We start from the raw sequence: 20558 nt of genomic DNA, 5'->3' as shown, positions 1-20558 counted from the left end.
GCCTTCCTGACATGATAGAAACTAACAGTGGCAGGGGTAAATCTCAGCCCAGATATTTAGCCTGATACTGGCAGGAGGCTTTGTCCTCAGGTATGTCTGTGCAGCTGGGAGAAGTTTGCAGGGTCGGTAAGCCTTCACCAGCTGAAACTGGTGCTGAATACTGCTTCTTTTCAGTTGTAGTAAAAAGGAAGGCAGGATCCTTCTTCTGGCGGCAATTCTCCTTCTGCATTCCTCAGTGAATGAATAAAAGCCCTCTAATGAGCCTTCTCAGAAGCTCTGCGTATATTCAGTCCTGGGTTCTGCTGAAGGCGTGTATGTCAGGAGCCAGAATGTGCACTGGAATTAGCATGCTTTAAGTGCTGGGTATGGAGAGGTCTTTTTGAGTTCTGACATTTGAATTTTTACTTGCTTGTGTGCAGTATTTCATCCATCGGGGGCCTTGGTCCATCAGCTAGTTTAATAACTGTATTCAGGTAGACCACACTTTGCTTGCAGGCAAACTGGCCTTAGCTTTGTTATGCTTTCAATGCAACAGGGATGTGAGCTGTGTTGTAGCTTCTTTACTGTACATACAATGGTCAAAAAAAGAAACAGTGTGCAGACAGTGGGGAATTCCTGTCCTCTGGGCCCTAGCAAAGGTACAGGGGCCTGTAAAGGCTGTGTGTGAAGTGACAGAGCTGCACTTCAAAATTATGATAAGCCCTTTTATGGCAGGGCAGGTCTTGCTTCCATAGGGTGACTTCTGCCACTAGAATGTCCATTGGATAGTAAAACTATTTCTGAAGACGTGTTATCAGACATTTAGGGAAGCAAGTTTAGGTGCTTTCACTACTATTCTGCATTACGGTGAGGGTGTTTTGATTAGTGCTCACCACTTACAAATGTGCTTCTCCTGAGGGATATTATTTCTAACTTGTAAAATTGCCTTTTCCAGGAGAACAGATTCCTAGTGGGCAGCTGCCACTCAAATCCTTCTTAGTAACAGACAGGCATGAAGGTAGAGGCAAAGCAAGTTCTTTGCTATTTAAATTAAGTTGTATCTAGATTTGAGTGGAGAGACACAGAAGTGAAACAGAAAAACTTTTATAGTTTTTTAGTTTTACTTCCAACAAATTCTCTGTTTCATTATTGTAAAAAAATTCTTGGGATGCTTGCATATCTCTGCCAACCCTTCAGCAACTCCCATCCTCTATTTTCATCTCCCTAAAATGGAGTTTCGTGAAAGCTTCTGTTTAAGTCTTCATTTCTGTGCCAAAAATTTTGTTTAGACTTGAAGCTACCCTGGAAGGGCAATTGGTAAACCCAATACTTTCATTAAAAGTAAAGATTCTAAAACTGGTGACATTCCCAGGGCATACCTAGACAGAATTTGCCTTTGGCCAGACAGGTTAGCTGGATGAAGGAGAATTTGGCTCCACATCAAGTCATGTAAAGGTATGTACTTTAATGCAAACTAGTTGTCTGTTCCCATGACACAAAAAAAAAAAAAAAAAAAAAAAAAAAAAAGATTCAGTTCAAAGATAAGTGTCTTTTACCCATTTGGGACATCTACATGGAACCTACAAGAGAGTTGCTTCCTCCTGGACAAGCTGTTTTATGCTAGGCAGAAGAGCCTAGGACATCTAAAAAAGTATTAGGTATCTATGTTCAGCTGAGTTTGACTCAGACTGAATACAGTATAGGGACCCTATTGAGCACTAACAGAGATGTCTTACCTAATATCATGATGGTACTTCATAGAATCATAGAATATCCCGAGTTGGAAGGGACCCATAAAGATCAAGTCCAACTCCTGACACCACACAGGTCTACCCAAAAATTCAGACCATTAAGAACATAATAAAATTAAGATCATACTTAGCAACAAACTCTGTAAATGAAATTTTCCAGCACGTGGAAGGGGCGAAGCTTAGTCTCAGCATATAACCTGGTATGTAAAAACTATATACAGTGGAAACCACAGTTTAGACAAATGCCAGAGTAATCCATGCTGCTCATTACTGCTCCTCAAAGGCAACTAGAAGACATCCAAACAAGTCTGAGGAAGATATTGAGTTTGAAGTGAGTAACCTATCACTTGCCTTTCTGAGACTAAGAACACAGTACCAAGGACATATCAATGAGTCATGACTTTTTATATGCATTTCTTTTTTCTTATATTAAATACAAATGAACCATTTGGGATAGTTCTTTGTCCAGAAAAATATATATATTTCCACTCTTAGTCTCCATCCCCCAGTAGAAAATATATATATATAATAATAATAACAAAAACATAAAATTTCATTCATAAAAATTCATCTCATCTAATACGTATATCTGAAATGTAGCTAGCTGTCAAAGGCAGTCATATTAATGCCCTATTATACTCAATGAAATGTGATTTATCTGCTTCAGGATTGGTATCTGTTATAAGTTGTTCTCTGGACATCCCTATTTCTCCATGTTGCCTATAAAAATAGTCTACAATGATGACATAGAATGGGAGGTAAAAGTCAGCCCTATTCATATTGCATTATAGGATAAATCTAAAGATTTATCTGCTGGTCCTGCTGAAAACAAGGATAACTAGCTTAGAGAGAGCCATGCTCTGACTTACAGAGTTGAGAGCTCAAAACCCAGCAGCATCATTTGCTGCGCCTAAATATAGGACTGATAGACTGCAAGTATCTTTCTGAGCACTTTTTTCCACATTGACGCCAACTCCAAGACTATCTCAAGTAAAATGATTTCTTGGTTTGACCATTGCCTGTATTGTTACCAATCTCAAAAGTGAGCTTTGTCCAGACTTGCAGCTCTCTGTAGATTAAAAGAACAATTTAAAGGTATTAAATTCTCTTTAATTAAAATATTTTGTAATAATTTTAATTCTTTAACACAGGACCATTATCATAATGCACTGTTAAAATTATTCTACTGTGCAACACTTAAGATTAACTGAGCAAATTGTTTTTCTGGTCCTACTCAGTTTGGAATTCCTTTCTGAAAGTTAAAGAAAATTACAAACTACACACAGTTACTGTGAGAATGTGAACAGAAAACACACAAACAGAAACAATGATAAGCCTACGTCTATGAGTGCATTTCAAGAGGCTGCTGGAAATTATTTGACTTGAGTGATAAGGGTATGTGGAAGGTCAAGAAAAGAGGTTTTTTTTAGTACAGAATGACAGCAATATTGGTTTGCATCTGTTCTACTGAAAAACATTTACAAAATTTCTATTGCTTTCAATGTGAAAAGAGTAACCTGGTAACAGCAGCTCTTAGCTTTTGGAGCTGTTTTTTCTCTTTGTTTCTCACTGTTTTGGTGATGTGACATGCAATCGGTATTCCAGAAAAGCCTTACATGCATTCCATAAATTAGAGTATAGTTCAAGGTAAGTTTTTCTTTCCTGCAACTGAAAAACTGAGATGATGTTCTTTAAGGCAACTTCTATATTTTAGAGGCACATAGGAACTGTTTAGAAGAGCAAAACAGCTGTCAGCACTTCGCTTTGCCATCTACAGGATGCTGGTTAGGCTATAATTTTTCGCTAATTAACTGATCTAAAATAGAACCCTTTGCAACTAGTCCATCAGCAATCCATGAGGTTTGTGTTACCCACATCTCTTTTAACTTTGGCAAAGGCTTCCAGTTTCTGACCTTGATATCTTGTTTGATTTGCATTTCTGTTTTGAGACTAACATTAATTACATTGTCAAAACAGATTTTATCATTTACGTAACATGGGCTGCCTACAGACCTAAGTTTCCTCAATATGGAGGTAATGACTTACGCACTGAATTACTTGATTACACTAATTCCTTTTATACCTCTCTCCTCCAAGTTCTAACTGGGAGACTGCAGTGTGTTCTTAGATTCCAGCTTTTTTCCAAATTTAATGGTCACATTTCCACTTAATTGTTAGTTTCCTGTACAAAATCAGATAGATGTACAGAACTTAAGCTTAAAAGGATCTATTCTGATTATTGAGTCTAACCTAATGCACACACAGATTAATAAAAATATAGCATCCAGTAATTTTGCCTTAACCTGGTAAATTGTTACTGAGGTTATGTGTCGTATAAATGATTTCTTTTCTTCACAAGTGCTATATAGGTTCTATTTAGCAGAGACAGGTCAAAACAAAATGCTGCATAGAAATAACATTTTATATGGGGTTCATATGACTGCAGTTTCTCAGTGACACATCACTTTGAAAAGCAATTAAAAAAAAAAAAAAAGTAATTTATAAGAAGCACGAACCCTGCCTGTATCAATAATACATTATGCTAAAGGTCCAAATCCTCAGTTTGTGTGAATTGGTCTGATTCCATTGACTTTCAACATCAACTTCAGCAGGACTAAACAGCATCATCTATCCCAGTGTCTAACATTGTACAATCAATTTTAAAACAATGGAAATACACAAGATTTGTGTTTAGTACTTCTGTGAAGCTTCAAAGGGACCTTGGTCCAAACCATTACTATGCAGTGGGTCCAGGAAAAGGGTTTGGAAGCTGAACTTATCATTTAGGACTGCTGAATTAAGAAATGTAATGTAATTCAGATTTGGCTAGACCCTTAAAATCAAATTCCACGTAGCCTTGCTTTAACAACAAGCTCACAGAGGAGCAGATGCAATGAAGCTCCCACCTTTCCAATTAATGCAGGTAACAGAAGAGAGGAGAGATTATGTCCCAGTGCATGTCAGAGTCCTACCAGAGCCTTCATAGGGACGGAGTGGTTGGACGGAGTACATAGGTTGGATCTCACCTATGTAGGCATTTCAGAATTGTCCTGATCTGAACTGGTTGTCCTTGATTCTATTTACCTGCATTTTTTACCATTCATTGCCTAGTAAAAATAATAATAACAATAATAAAAACATCTAAGATTAAAGTAGAATTTCCCCCACAACTGCTTGTTTTTCTCCTGGGAATTCTAAAGAGATGAGGCAACTTAGAGTTGGATGACTGTCTTTTAAATGGCTAATGTGAGGTGAGTGTGGTGGTTTTACTCAGGTGGGCAGCCGAGCTCCACCACAACCGCTCTCTCACTCCCCCTCTCCTCAAAGAGGAAGGGGGAGAAAATACAACACAGAGAACTCGAGGTTTGAGATAAGAAAGGTTTAATTAAAGGGAATTAACATGGTCAATTAACATCTGACTTTAGTGTCTGAAAAATATCCAAGTTTACCTAAACATAATACAAGTAAAAGACCCATCAGGGAGAAAAAAAAAAAAAAAAAAAAAAAAAAAAAAAAAAAAAAAAGGATAAATAAAGTTATAATAATGCTATAATAAAATTACAATAATAAAGTTATAAATGCTTGCCACCCAGACAATGCTTTGGTTTATGTAGCTTAAGCAAAATGTAGCATCATATAAGCCATGTCGGTAAATCTCATCTGGGTGCAAGTAGTCTTTCTGAGAAAATATCTCATAAAAATATCATCATAGATGTATCAGCTGTTTCTTAGTGCTTGGTCTGGAAAGCAAGAAACAGGATTCTTTTCATAGATATCCAAGCATAAAAATATTTTATCTCGACTGAGATGGAAAGATTCCTGGCTCCTTCACTGGCTAGGATTCACTGTGGAGGACAGAATGGGAAATGGCAGAAAGCAGCAAGATGTGGTAATAAAAACAAAGTAACCCTCTGATTGTGTTTGAGGGAAATCAACTGTAGATTCCATTAAAATTATTAATATATTTAAAAACAAAATTCTCTCTTGAATTTCAAGCACAGTATGACATCGGTAAGTTTTAATGACTATTTTTACAAGGTTTGAATCTCCTTACAGTTCAAAAAAACACTCTCATAACCTTGCAAATGGAGAAACTCTTGAACATGAAAATCCCTCAGAAATGGCAGGATCTTTCACTAGCAAAGCAACAAGCAAAAGTGTGTATCTTCCCAGGGAGCAGCAAAGAGAAAGGCTGGAGAAGTCAAGATTATACGAGAATGTGGCATCTTCCTCACCCACTCTACATTCACATGCAGCTGTGGTTTCAATTTAAGTAAGAAGTGGATGTGTGCTTTGAAGGACAGTCATTTACATTCAGTTAGCACTGCCTAGGGTCAAGTAATGGAGCAAGACATTTTTTTCTGGGTAGAGCCTGAGCACATCATGCTGCAGCATTGAAAAAAGGAAGTAAGCCCCAAATCAAAGGTGTCAGTTTTGAAGTATCAACTGATGGCACATATCTAAAATGGCAGACTGGACCCAAACAGACTAATTTACCTTGACATTTCCCCCTCATTGTAGCTGATCACTTTTTCTTAATTAAGTAACAAGACGCTACACGTATCAAAACTAAGCATTTCTAAATCACCTCATTTGGAGTGAACTTTAAAGGTGCAACTAACCCAAGAAGGAAACCCCTTTTCTAACACTTTAGAAACTGACTTTAGGAAAAACTAGACTGGTTTTGTAAAAATTAAACTGACTTGTGTGATACTTCATTCTCCTTTTAATTATATTTTTCATTGGAAACCAATGTATAATGGGAGATGACAATAGTCACAAATAGGAAGATGTGTCCCAACATCCTCTCTTTTCAATAAGGACCTGCATTCTTATTTTTGGTATGCATGGATTAGTAGAAAAATGATCAAAGAGTTAATCGCTTAGTGTAAAATTAACTCTTTCAGTGGATGGGATGTCTTCTCTCAGAAGTCCTCTTTCATTTATTGATGGTATTGAAATGTTCATCATTCTTTGCTTTGAGAGGTAACTGTTGTACACAAGTGCCTTTTTAATTTAAGAGCAGATCAGAAGTCCTGATGACCATGATGGCACAAAATGAGGTACCTTCAGGGCATTTGAAGAACAGCCATGTTATCTATGACTGTGAAAACCTTTGCCTAGAACAACGTTCAGCATGGTCAAAAGGCTATGTAAGCGGAGTAAGCTTTTCACGCAGGGTTAGATTTAACTGTGGCATTTCATTACAGAAAGGTCTCTTTTTCCTCTTCTGAAATGGTTGTGGCGTTAGCATTCACTTTCCCTGTGTGAAACAGAAGACCTAGCGGTAGCCTAGGAGCCCTCACAGTGTTTCTCTTAGTGCTGTGGTTCCTCGGAGAAATCCTGTCTGCCTGCAGCAGCATGCCCCAGGGAGCTCTGCCTCCAGGGCAGCTCCATGCTCCCTGCAGAGTAATTATCCTGCTTCTGAATAAGTTTCCTTGCAAAACTAAAAATACGGTTTACTCCTGCCATGTGTCATAAGGGACAACCATTCCCTTTAATTGATGGTGCATTTATGTAAATTCATCATCCAGTTAACTTTGTGATCTCAGCCTAAATAATGTTATTTTGACTAAGTGCTTAGTGGTTATATTGATTTGTGAAAGCCCCTCAGGTGATTATATCTGGCAAATGGACCAACAGCAGTGATTTATTAAAAGGCTGCCTTTTGAAAGGTGTTCTGAATGTCACCTACAGCCACTGATATTTCATCAAATGTATCAAGTCTCTCCTGCCTTTTGTCTTTAACTCTCTGTGGATAACCTGAAGTTATATCTGAATTGAATCATTTTAGTCATTTTATTTCTAGTACAAGCTGTGTTTGCACTGAAATATGGGCAGCGTAACTGACTGATTTCTACAGCTATTTCTACAGTAGCAACAGCAACCTTAAGCAAATTTAGTCAAATGCAGTGCAGATTAAGAGGGATATTCTGCTCCAGGTATATCAACTAAATAAAAAAAACTTCCAGTTACTTAAGAACTATTGGGAAATTTTCCCTGCAATTCTATTGTATATGTCCAAACCATTAGTTCTCCAGTGCTGTGTTTGCCCTCTTGGTTACATCTGTTTCCATAATACCTGATTCTCTGCTTCTGACTGGTGCTTCCCAGCTGGTATCACAAAGAACATAGAAGAGATTAATGTGCTTTACAGAGCATGTCACTTGTAGCCAGTGCTGTGCCAGATTCCGCACTGACAGGGAATCTTGTGTATGTGCAGGGGGAAGTGGTCATCTGGCCGTTAAGGTATCAAGCATAACTTGCGTGCTGGGAGAAGATAACTGGAGCTGACATAAATGGGCACTGCCCTCTTTGCATAAAGGCAATGATCCTTACAAAAACAAATCGATGTGTTACACCTTTTCCTGCCTGAGAGGCAAATTAATGCACGTTGTGCTGCCATGCTACCTAAACAATTTATACCTGGTTTTCATCATCATTTAGTCTAGCCCACCATGAAGCAGCACAGAACCATTTTGTTTTCCCTCCATTTGTCTTCAAATGTCCTTTCCTAAAGGAAGATCCAGTGGAGCTGATTACACATATTTATACTGAAGCGGGGCAAGTGCCTGAACAGTTAATGCTTTGATTCAAATGGAAGTCGGAAATAGCCATGCAGTTAGAATTAGAAGAATGTTTTTTGACAATTTTTATCTTTTTTATTATTATTATTAGCTAACAGATGGAGACAGACTGTATCCTCTGATTTCCAAAAATATTTTTTCCTGCTTTATTAAAAAAAAGACCAAAAAATATCTGCTTTCTATATTAAGATTGCCTTTGAATACAACAGGAAGGAAAGATTCAATTTCTTTTTCATAATTCCTTCTGTGTTCAGTTTAAACATTAAAAAGATATATTTTCCTCTCATGCTGTCTACTCTTTTTCTCTTTGCATTTCAGAGCAGCTGCAGATTTTACAAATTGATTAACAGTGTGTCAGAATGGCATTGTTTTTGCTTTGCTTGAGCCTCATTCTTCGGCAGCAGGACTGGTGAAATATCAGGAGTGCCCAGCATGTGCACACCAAAACTCCTCAGAAAACAGTAAAAAAAATGAACAGAAATCTCGTGTCATGTTCTGTGAGCCCTGAAAAAAAAAAAATATATCCATTATCCAGGATTTCTGTTTTGTACATCAAAATATGAATCATGACTCTACTTATGCCGATGTCCACAACTTAAATCAGTCTTAAGTTGTACTGAGGGAGCTCTGCCCTCCTGGTGCTCTGTTTTGCATGTTCCCATCCTCATGCTATATTTTCTCTGCAGTTGTTGTGCTGGCTTTGACACCCTGCTTGTCCCCTGACACCCTGACTGAAGACTAGGATGCTCCTTCCCCATTTATCCCAGTTCAGTTTTCTGCCCCAACTCCCTGTAAGGCCTTAGGCACCGCCCTTGGCCAACCCTCAGTGCTGGGTTTGCAAAACCCACTACAGCTCTGGAGTTTGTAGGCTGATGGACCAAAACATGGGGAAGGCAGGAAGCAACACTGAGGAGGTTTTATATGTTTACTTTGAACTAATAACCAATAAGACCAATAAAATTTGCAAAGTAGCAAATCATGCAAAGCTGACAGGAGCTTCTCTCCATCAGTATAAGAAGGGGATGAGAAATGGAAAGGAAGTTCCTTCCCTATTAGGAAAAGGAAATTCCAATATATGGACTTCCCATGGTACTTCTGTCCACTGGGGACAAGAATTAGAGCAGATACAAACAGACATTACTTCTGATAACAGGAACATTCACTGACATAACAATTAATTACAAAAATATTTGAAAGTGACATAAAATTTCACGCTTTGGATCTTAAGTCAACACTTATTATTAGAGACCTAAGACCAAGAATGAACAATAAAACATGGGTTTTATGGTTACTTTCCTCCTGTAGCATATTCTTAATTTATTATAGTTATCTCTTAAGTCAGTAACACATACCAAGATTATCTAAGACAAGTCTCAGTCACATTATTCATTTAAGTTAGCCTATTTACTTCCCTGGAACAGCTTGAGTGATTAAAGCAAATAGAATTTAGTGGTAAGATTTGCCTCACAAATTCACGCCTCCATCCTCTTACCTGATTTTGTTAGTCTCCAATTAGTCCCAGATTTCTGTGGCTCTGAAACTGTTGTTCCATATATGAACTCATTAACTGTGCAGAGATGGATTTGTTATTCCCTGCTCTACATTTGATCTCTGTGATTGTAGCTTAGAAATTAGCTGGATTTCTTTCTGCCATATTTCACTGTGAATATGTATGTAGTTTCTCATGGACTTTCAGTCTTTCTACTGTTTACTTCTCCTTGAATATGCTTGTGGCTTTTTTGTTTGCTTTTTTAAATCTAATTCCTTTTTAGTGTTCATGATCAAATGCTTGTCAGAATACCACAGTAACAGCAATACTTAGTGAATCTAAGATGTATCACCCCACTGAAAAAATCAAGAATTTCCAAAATACGATGTTCAGTCCTAGGGAGGAAAAAAAAAAAAAAAAAAGAGCAAGTGACTGCTTTGTTGTTTTGTTTTTTCCACATGGAGAATCAATCTTTTTTTAAAAATGTAAATGAAAATGAAGTAGCTATGAAGGGTTGCCACACAATTTTAACATTTTTAACACTGATGTTAATTAGACAGAAAAGTGATCTGCTACCAGAGTAGCAGGGATACACTTGCTTGTGATGTTTCATTATCACATTCACCATATGTTTCATTATTCACTGGATGGAGATAGTTGGTAAAAAACATTAAATTAGTTATAGAAGTGATAACCCGTCTTATACTATAGATAAAAGTAGATTCCATATGTGGATTTCACTGACTTTATTTTTTCCCATTTTCGCTATTTCTAATGTTTCCCAGCATTTTGATCATTTGCACCTACATTTGCAGGAGGAAATGAGGGAGCAGTATTGTGGCAACTCCTTTAGTGGAAACATTACTTAAAGACATTTCTTAAGCTCCTAAAACACTGTCATAATTTCCAAGCATTACAGTCTCTCCCTTCTTTCATGAGATTTCTGTATTCCCTAAAGCAGTTGAAAAATATTGGGTTTTTCTTTCTTCTTAACTGCTGGTTACAAAACTGACAGGAGATAAGATTTGTGATAGGACAATGAAACTGCACTTCAGAAATGCACACAGTCCCTGAATCTGAAGAGCATGCTTTCACATGTTTTCCTCTGTTAAAGCAATTTAGCTCAGGGCAAGACTGTCTTTAAATCTCTACCAGAATTGAGCTACACCAGTATTAATTCAAAATGTGCTTCAAATGAAGGTTTTCACTTCCTAGCTCTGCCTCACTCTCTTTTATTTGTGAACACTGTTTTATTTATGACTATCAAGAAACAAAATTTAAGAACAGCTTTCTCTAGGCTCGCTTTTCTCATATGCTGGCCTAGTCAGTCAGGCTCAGTGGTCCCAAGTATTAGCAAATTCCTAAACCTGTCTCTTCTCTCCAGAGAGCTGCAACACAGAGTGATATTAAAAAGCACAACTGGAAAGGGGCTCCTTGTGACAGCATTGCTTATCACGTCGTGTCTGTATAATGAGAAGAGGAACATTTGTAGGATCTCTATTGGACTTAAGTAACCCCAATTCCAAGGTTACCAGAGTCACCCTTGTAATGTCCAATACATTTAAAAACACCTGAAAAAGGCAAAACTTTATGTTAAGTCATTCTTTATCCTGATCTCTGCATGTATATAATATGCTATTTCAGAATTTTTGATACAAGAAAATATAATAATTTTCTTTATGTTCCTGTAATTATACAGGATGTGATTTGGGTTTGATTTTCCTGTACAGGAATGTAGAAAGCTATATTACAATGCACTTTTGTATCAGTCAATAATTTTATGAATTATATGAGTATGTGTTCTTGGGGGAAAAAACACTTCCACAACAGAAATGCTTATATCAGTACAAGAATAGTACAAAGGGCTTAAGCAATTAGACAACTGAACTGTGTGATATTAATCACTAAATACCTATCTCTATGAAATCTCAAAAACTTTGTAAGGACACAGTACTGGCAGAATCCTGTATCCTGTAGAGTTTTCTTGCATGTCTTAATGACCCTTTTTCTGCAAGACAGGATACACATCAAAGCAGCCTCAGACATTTTCTGCTCATCAGACTAAAATTCTTACTACTGTTTATGTGTATCCAGTTCTCCTAGCGTTTCAGACCCATTTTTATATCTGTATTTCCATATTATCTGCATCTAAGTATATAACTCTTCAACGTATGTTCTAAGGTTTAAGGCTTACTGCAGGACAACAAATAAAATGTCACTGTTTTTTGTATTATTTATTATTTTATATTGTTACTTTACATGTATCTAGTAGCTTTTCATATAATAAAATATTGCATGCCTGAAATTTCTCATTAAATATATTGTATATTTTTAAAGTAGAGGCTTCTTGTGTAATTAATCAGTCCACCTGGAAGTACTTCAAGAGGTTCAAGCGTGGCATGAAGTTTCTGTTCTGTTCCAGTATATTGACATTACTTTCTTTAATACACTGCATTGATACCAAGCCTACAGTTCAGATTAATATAAGAGAAGAAGAAAAAAAAATCCCTTTATTTCTCTTATCAGCTTTACCCCATGCAGAAACCACCTCAGCAGCTCTAGCATGTACCTACCCAGCCCTAGTATCGAGGCTCAGACACACACACACAAATCCTCACTAACTCCCTTTCATCTTCACCATAATCTGGGACTCCCATTTCCACCCCTTGCTTCCTGGTTGAAATAAAATGTTGCTATGGATACCCATCTGACTCTGAGAGATGCTTTGAACTAACGGCAAGGTTCACAAGGAGCACTATGTTGTAGCATCTTCATTTTTAAGTAACATAACCTTAAAGTTAAGGTGAAAATGTTGTGAGTTTTCCACCAGACTAATCTCGATTTCTCTCTTTTTCTACTTTTATTTTTAATTCTTTCCATAGCTGTAACTTACACAAGTTACAAAAAAACACCGCCGCCGGTACCCCCACGTACCACATCCAAGCCACTGATCTCAGTCACGGCTCAGAGCAGCACAGAATCCACCCAGGATGCATACCATGACAGCCGGACTCAGAGGATTTCCCCATGGCCTCAGGACGGCCGAGGGATGTACAACTCCACAGACAGTTTGGACAGTAACAAGGCTATGAATCTTGCCTTGGAGACTGCAGCTGCACAGCGCCACGCATCGGAGGGTGCCTCCATACGAACCAGTGACAAGGCCATCCTCGTGACAAAAGCAGAGGAGTTTCTCAAGAGCCGGCGTTCCTCTATAGGGATCCAGGTAGCCTATCATTAGCATCTGTTTTGTGATGAATTGCTTGCCTTCTTTCTGCAAATAGCATAGAATGAGTCATTCAGCTTCGCTGGCTCTAATAATCTAACAAACAACCCCTGGCTGCCTGGCGTTAATTGTAATTCACATCATGGCGACATGGCTGTGCGGGGAAGTCTTCCACTAATATGCTGTACCTGGAAGAAAATGAATGAATAAATCTCTAGGGAGGTTACCTGTCATTAGCACTTGATATGAAAATTATATTGCAGAGCTACAGGTGAACAGCATGTTCATCTCCTTCCCTCCATGAATTCAGTCCTTTTTATAGAATTATGCCTGCTTTAAAATGCTTCACTGTATTTTTTCCATTATCTTTCTCTTTTGACCTTGGAAAATGTGTGGTGCTGATGGATCCTCAACAATTATTCTACCTAAAAAGAACATCACCACCCTGCTTTTAGTAACAGGTGTTCTGCTGGGGAGGAGGTACCAAGGAAAGGAAAGGAACTTACTGATACAGCTATGGCATGACCCATAAGGAAATAACATCAACAAGGACAGCCTCTGAGTATTCATCCATTTGCCCACTGTGTAATCACGTCTTGCAAAATGTCTGTCAGACTACAGAAAGTTCAGAAACATCGTGTTGTGTCAAGGGAATGAAATGATTCCCAGTGCAGATTTTGCATGATATTTCCTCTATTGAATGGGAGGCACTAGATAGGTAGTAGTAATAATGTGTTTAAATATCCAGGAAATACCAAGTAGTAATAAAAATCAGAAAGTTGAACTTGCAAAAAGTTCATTCTGTTGAAACACAGGAGTGGATGGAAATTTACCTTTCTGTTCTGCTCTTACTTAGACACAGATTTGATTTTAAGTATGTGATTATCCTCATTTACATCATGGGGTTCACTTTTGTACTTAAAAATCTCTACTTTTGCCAAATCAATAATAGCAGAAATGCTATGTATTATGGCATAGCTACAGATATAGTAGAGATAGCAGCATAGAGAGAGAGCATGCTCTCACTAGGCCTGTGCAACTAAGCCCAGTGAGTGACTGTTCATCTACAAGGAAGTAAGTGCATAAAAGTTATTTTCTTAAAAAGCGAGGATTCCATTTCTGTTACTTTCAAGAGTCAGAGAAAAATATGTGCCTTAACTATGTTACAGTTACCTAGTGAACATCACACTGTAATATAATGTTGCTGTTCCACAACACATTAGACTAACAGGAATACCTAGCCTTTATCAGCAAGCTGCTTGTCCATTTCTTATCATAAAATGTGTTGGCTTCTGCTTCTTTACATACAGAAGAGCAGAATGCAATTTAACAGCAATAGTAAAATATGCAGATTGCTACTATTAAAATGTTTTTAAAGTAATTAGAGTATCCTAAATTGTTCAGAGAAGGAGCTTAGCAGATAAAGGTGAAAAGCTCAAAAGAGCAGCAAGTTATTTTTGGTACCTTTTAGCCTCTGACCTGAAACTTACTCTTCAGAAAAGAATTGTATCTAGCATTGTTCTTATCTCTTCTTTAGAGCAGTCATGCACAGCAGCAATATTTAACATTATGAGTGTCTTGCTTCAGTCTGTCCTGGTATTTCAACAATTAATTCTGAAACTTTGATTACATCACTTGATCCTGTTTCATACTGCAGGTGATAACATCCACTTCTCTCTGGGTTCTGACCCGTCTTGTTTTTTGGTGTGTTTAAGAATAAGTGTTTCTAATCTGCAAAAACATCTGTGCAATAATTTCCATGGAAGCAGAGGATCTTCTGTATCAACTCATCATCTGATGCCTGGCCCATAATGCTGGTCCTCAGGTGTATACACTGAAAATGGCAAACGTTGTTTGCAACAGCATATCATAGAAGGATGTGCTGATATCTTATGAGAAGTACTATCTCCTTAGTTGCAACATTTGACATTAAATAAGGTTAGAATTGTGAAATTACTCTTAACACAGTATCCCGGTAGTGTATTTTTGAGCTGTTTGTGTTTGCTTTTTTTTCCTGCAGTGAGTTTCAAACTTCACATTAGTGCAAAAAATACCTTTATGCAGCATGTCTAAGCAGAAAATACATTTTTTCATATTTTTGTTGTCTGGTCTGTATGGAATAAAAACACAGGTTAGTATACCCTTATTGCAAACTACATAAACAGTAACTGATATCCCAAAAATACAGCAGAGGTATTTCATTTCTTTTAGATTTCTGCATCAAAGCACCTCAGAAAAGGATGTTTTTTATTTGCATATTTCCTTGATTGACTAAATGACTTGTTTTCTCATTAGCATGCCATGCTAGGGTAATGCATTTAATTTGCATTTATTTGCATTAATTATTTTGCTATCAGGATGGTTAATTTGTGCATTTTTTTGATGTTTCATTCCTTTAACACATTGGTGTGAGAATGTTTGCCCACAAAGATTCATGCAGTAGCAGAGAGGCACAAAGACAGAGAATGACCAGTGCTACCTCTGTGTGGAACTGCTATGGACAAAGCCTAGGGCTGCCATGTTTTTGGGATATATGATTTGTGTACTGTGCATATTGTTAACAAATGTCCTTTTTAAAAATCCTAGCACAGTATGTATGTGCCATAGGATTGGTATGCACGTGCACAGGGAGCCCAGCTCTCTAGGGAAGCATTGGACTTTCTGTAAATTATCAGTAGCATCCAGTTTACTAGGACAGAGAACAGCACAGCCATGGTAACATGGTATGTTAGCCCTATCCAGCTGAGAATTTTGCACACACAAACACAAGCTTCAGAAACAAAGCTTCCCCAAAAAACTACAAAAAGTAGCTGTTGGTCTTAGGTTTGATTTTTTTTTAATACCCATATTTAAATCAAGAGGAATATTTTCAGACATATCAGCAGGAATTTGAAAGAAAAAAAAAAAAAGTCAATTCACATATTCAAACAAATTGCAAAATACTGATTCTCGGATTAAAAATATAGTTGGTATTCTTAAGAATATATATATAATAAAGAATTAAACTCTAGTGATACCAGTAACTCTAATCTTTATATCTGTCTTCTTCTATGACAGCTGAAGACTTATCAAAGTATTTGAATTAAAATGGGGGGTAGAGATTGTCTAGACCAGTAAGCCTACAGCAAGGTTATTACTGATATACTTTTTCAGGAAATTTTCTTTGCTCTTTAGCATATCCTATGCTAATAACTAACATTCAAAAACAGCTCTAGCTATAAACCATTTCAAATTAAAAGCATTTGGATTGTAAAATATAAGAGAAAAAATGTCAAGAAATTAGTTTCTCATTTATTTCAAGTATTTCAAAATATGTAGTCCTTTGTTTGTTCTCTGTTTAAAAGACATCAGAACTTCTCCAAATGATCAGAAACCCTGGAAGTAGATGATATGGGAACAAATGTTGTAAGTATGGAGACTGATTCGTGATGATATTTTTGGAGATGAGTACTAATTGTAGCACAGATAATGGACTCTGTCATCTTCATTTATCATCAGGAGATGGATCTTCAAACTATCAAGGGTTGTGGTGTTTTTTTTTCCTCCAGGATCTTCACTGAACAAATTGTTAAAAATCTAAAGCTGTATTCAGGAGGAATAACAACTTGCAACAACTTGCCAGCTTAATTTTTTGTGTCATAAGGTGAACTTTATATATATAATTATCATGTTATGTTAAAAACTTGGTTCAAGAAATTCTGCAGCCTCAAACTGGAATGTACCATTAAGGCAAAGCATTGTACACCCACATAGCGTACTTACCAAGATGAGTATCTACATTTTCTTTGTACTGTTTAGGTTGTACCATCCTTGTCAGTGCTCTACTACAGTGTACACATAGCAATCAAAAGAATTATTCCCATTGACTTCACTGGTTTTTAAATCATAAATGATCCAATCTTTTAGAGGTAAGCATAAAATCTTTGAGGTTCTCCTAAAATCCTGTTCAGACTGTGCTGCTCTGGGAGACAAGTGTGTGAAGTCCTTGGCCTGTAGAAGTCAACAAAAATTTTGATGCACAAAAAAGTGCATCCACGGTACAGAGGCTAAAACTTGACCTTTGAAGTTAAGGTCTTTGGTCTTAAATTTAAACACCCTTATATATATATGAGTGAGAATTCACAGGCTTAGCCCATTAGCGGAGTTCCCAGCCAGTGGCTGCAATTCAGCCTCCTTTAATGTTAAGGAGCTTAGCAGTTGGAGTAGTAGTTAAAACAAAGCTATGGTTATTTTAAAGACATCTAATTTTTTACTCTTTTCACAAGTTACTGTTGCTCATTCTGTTAAATGCCATTTAACATAATGAGACTTTGTAAGTGGGGAAGGCCCAGAAAGCTGCCTTGCATAACGTTTGTTGGTTCAGAACAATTTGCCACATAGCATTGTGGCACCAAAAAATTACGAGTAATCACTGCTGTGTGCATCACTCTATAGTTACTATCTCATATAAGCTTGACACAAACCCCATTTCTAAACTCTGGCAAGAATTTTTAGCACAAAGCACTTTCTTAAAAGATCCGTGGAAATTTCAACCTGTTGTATGATGTATTGTGTAATTAGCACTTATGGTTATTCCATGCAAGGTATTTGACCTGTCCAGATGCTCTGCTGAGAAGTACTAGAGTAGCAAAATTGTGCCTTGTGGTAAGACAAAAAATTATAAGTATACATATGCTTTTTGGCTGATAAATTTTTTCTTTTAGTTAATTAAAGCAGTAGAAGTTAGTACTGTAGTTTTATTTGAAGTACTTTTCCTGCTTTGAAATCACTGCATATAAATGAGATCTCTTTACCTAAGAATGGTTTTCTGCATTCACAATTGGATTTACTCGAGCTAGTATCAAATGTAGTATTTTCTTTTTTTCTTTTTATTTTTTTTCTCTTGTTAGCACTGAGAAGCATATGCAAGAGAGGGAAGGTGAATTATTTTCCTTCCTGTGCATCATCAGAGAGGTTGTTTATTAAATTCTAATTATAGAACACATCAACTACAGCAGTGAAAACCCATTGAGGGCAGTGAAGTTGCATGGGGAGAGATAATGTGGCCTGAAGGACTCTTATTACTAATGCTTATGAGAGAAAAGCAAAAGATACCAGGTTAAAATCTGTTTCCTGATGCGCTGCATTTATTAACTTTGAACTTCCCTCAGAGACAGTACGTATTGAAGCTTACTTAGGCTGCAATTTTTAGGACACTGTAATGCTATGTTGCAGTGCTCATGTTTAAGAGCAGAATAATACTTTAACACAAAAGTAAAGATTGCTTTCACACAGCTAAAAATTGCCAGCTAGGAAAGCTTACCAAGAATTTGTGGAAATAGTTTAGTCAGTATACTTCCTTTACTAGAATGAGTGTCTATAAACAAACCAAGATTGATTGTAACAAGTAAGTTATGTGCCATACTGATGTGCACTTGTTCAAATAATTTGGTGTAAATATAATTTATTTGTGGGTCATTTATTACTGAGTCAGTGCCAGTATCTGTTAACTTAGCTTTTAAATTTTGATCTAGATTGTTCAGTATTGACTGGTCACAGAGGTTTTACAGTGTTGTATGCTCCATGGGTCGTTAGCAAAACCAGCGGAGAGGAGTATTGGTAAAACAATTAAGACAGAAGTTATAGCAAAATGCACCAATACACCTACAGTGAATAACATACTATTAGCCCATAAAACATTTTTCAAAGCATAAAGGACCATATTTTAAAGAAATTTTAGTTCTTTGTTTGCAAGACGAGAGGAAGATAATATGATAGTTTAGATGTATTCCCATTCTTCTGCTTTTGGTCAGTTTCTGATGATTTTGTTGATTCCTCTTCTTTGTAAGACTCCCTGTTAACCAGATAGACATGTAATTTGTCACAATATTTTGCTTTGCTGAGATCTTGGCCCAATTTTCAAATATTAAGGCTTTTAGAATACATGTGATGCAAGGCTTTTAAAATACAAAACAATAATGAGTCACGGATACTAACAATAGATCTACATGTATTAAGACCTCTTTAAGTTTCAGGAGACACACAATCAAACCAAACATAAGACTTTTTCTACTCTGTTTATTTGAATCTAGCTTGGCCAATCTGATTTAACTTAAAGAGTTTCCTGCTGTGTTCTAGCAGCGGTCTTTTTACTATCTGTCATGCAGAAATGCAATTTATTTATTCATTTGTTTCTTTGTGAGTGAATATTTTTGTTTCCCATTTTTACTTGCATTGTGCTTCCTCTTTCTAGATTTTTTGTTTTGATTGTTATAATATTTGCAGTACTAGATTGCACACACACATGAAAAAAAATGTTTGGCATTCTCCTGCTGTTACAAAGCACAGAAAGGAAATGAAAGCATTAAAATATGAAAGCAATTGTCAGGTCATTTAGTCAGTGTCATTCTTGGCAAACTGGAAGGAAAGATAATTTGGTAGGCATTTATATTTATAGGTATCCAATACTATTTCTATTTTGATACCTGGACCATCACTTTCCTGATAATTTTGTTTTGAATAAAATTTTAGAGTATGTTACTTCCGTTATTCTTGTAATTCCAAGTGACAGTTACATATTTTCAGCAAATTATTCAGGGTATACATCTAGGTGAAATACAAATAAGAAAGTACTTAAAAACAGGTAAATGAAAAGGAATTTTCCTGGACATGTTACATAAATGGAAAGACACCAGCCCATCCCAAATATAAAAGGGAAATTGGCCTCCACACAGAAGAAGAGTTCAAAAGAGACATGCTATATGTTACTAAACCAATGTAGTTGGCAAAAACAGATATGCTTTTGATATGCAAAATGGAAGAAAAGCATGTGTTGCCAGTCTGCCTGCTTTGTTCTGACAGTATCAGTTGGTGAAACTGATCTTCTCCATATGGACGTTTTCTTGTTTACATCTTTGGACTGTCGTTTCCAACAGCATTATGTATGAGCCACTGAGACATCCTTGTGGAAGCCAATTTTTTCTTTGTCTATTGACCTCTACAGTCTGCTACTAGCTGTACCTTAGCCCCGCAGGTATGATACTATTGATCTTCCTTAGACTACTTCCATTTCCAGTTCTCTGTCTCCCACCTCATCCTGCAAGACTCATTCAATAGGTCTAAGGAGTATGCTATGCAGAAATGGTCATCCTGAGGGCATCCCCCTGTAAAGGAGGTGCAGTGCTTTAGAACGAACTGAAGGCAAAAGACTGACAGGTGGGAAAATGTCAAAATCTTTAAAAGTAAATAAATAAAATAAAATAAAATAAAATAAAATAAAATAAAATAAAATAAAATAAAATAAAATAAAATAAAATAAAATAAAATAAAATAAAGACAAAAGGAAAATAATTTACCATATTTTGTACACATAAACATTTTCTCACATCAGCACACCAGTTGATACCATTGCAAAAAAATGTGGTCACTGAATCCTTTGAAACTATTAAATGAGTTTTGCTGCTGTTTCTACAGGATGAGCCTTGGGCCATAAATTCAGGACAGTTTCCAGTCCATTCCTACAGATTTCTGATGCAGTGGATTAGACC

The 20558-nt window shown here is 36.7% G+C and overlaps 1 protein-coding gene across 7 annotated transcripts in view; it reads left to right on the top strand.

Moving 5' to 3' along the window:
• DLGAP2 (DLG associated protein 2) overlaps positions 1–20558 on the top strand; it is a 474554-nt gene that overhangs the window by 429468 nt on the left and 24528 nt on the right. For all 7 annotated transcript variants that reach the window (XM_032184999.1, XM_032184995.1, XM_032184994.1 and 4 more), the window contains one exon: positions 12689–13032. In XM_032184999.1, coding sequence (XP_032040890.1) covers positions 12689–13032 — 344 coding nt within the window. The remainder of the gene's footprint in view (positions 1–12688; positions 13033–20558) is intronic.

Source organism: Aythya fuligula, chromosome 3, assembly GCF_009819795.1.
Source record: "Aythya fuligula isolate bAytFul2 chromosome 3, bAytFul2.pri, whole genome shotgun sequence".
Classification (NCBI taxonomy): Eukaryota; Metazoa; Chordata; class Aves; order Anseriformes; family Anatidae; genus Aythya; species Aythya fuligula.
This window is presented reverse-complemented; position numbering and strand designations above follow the sequence as displayed.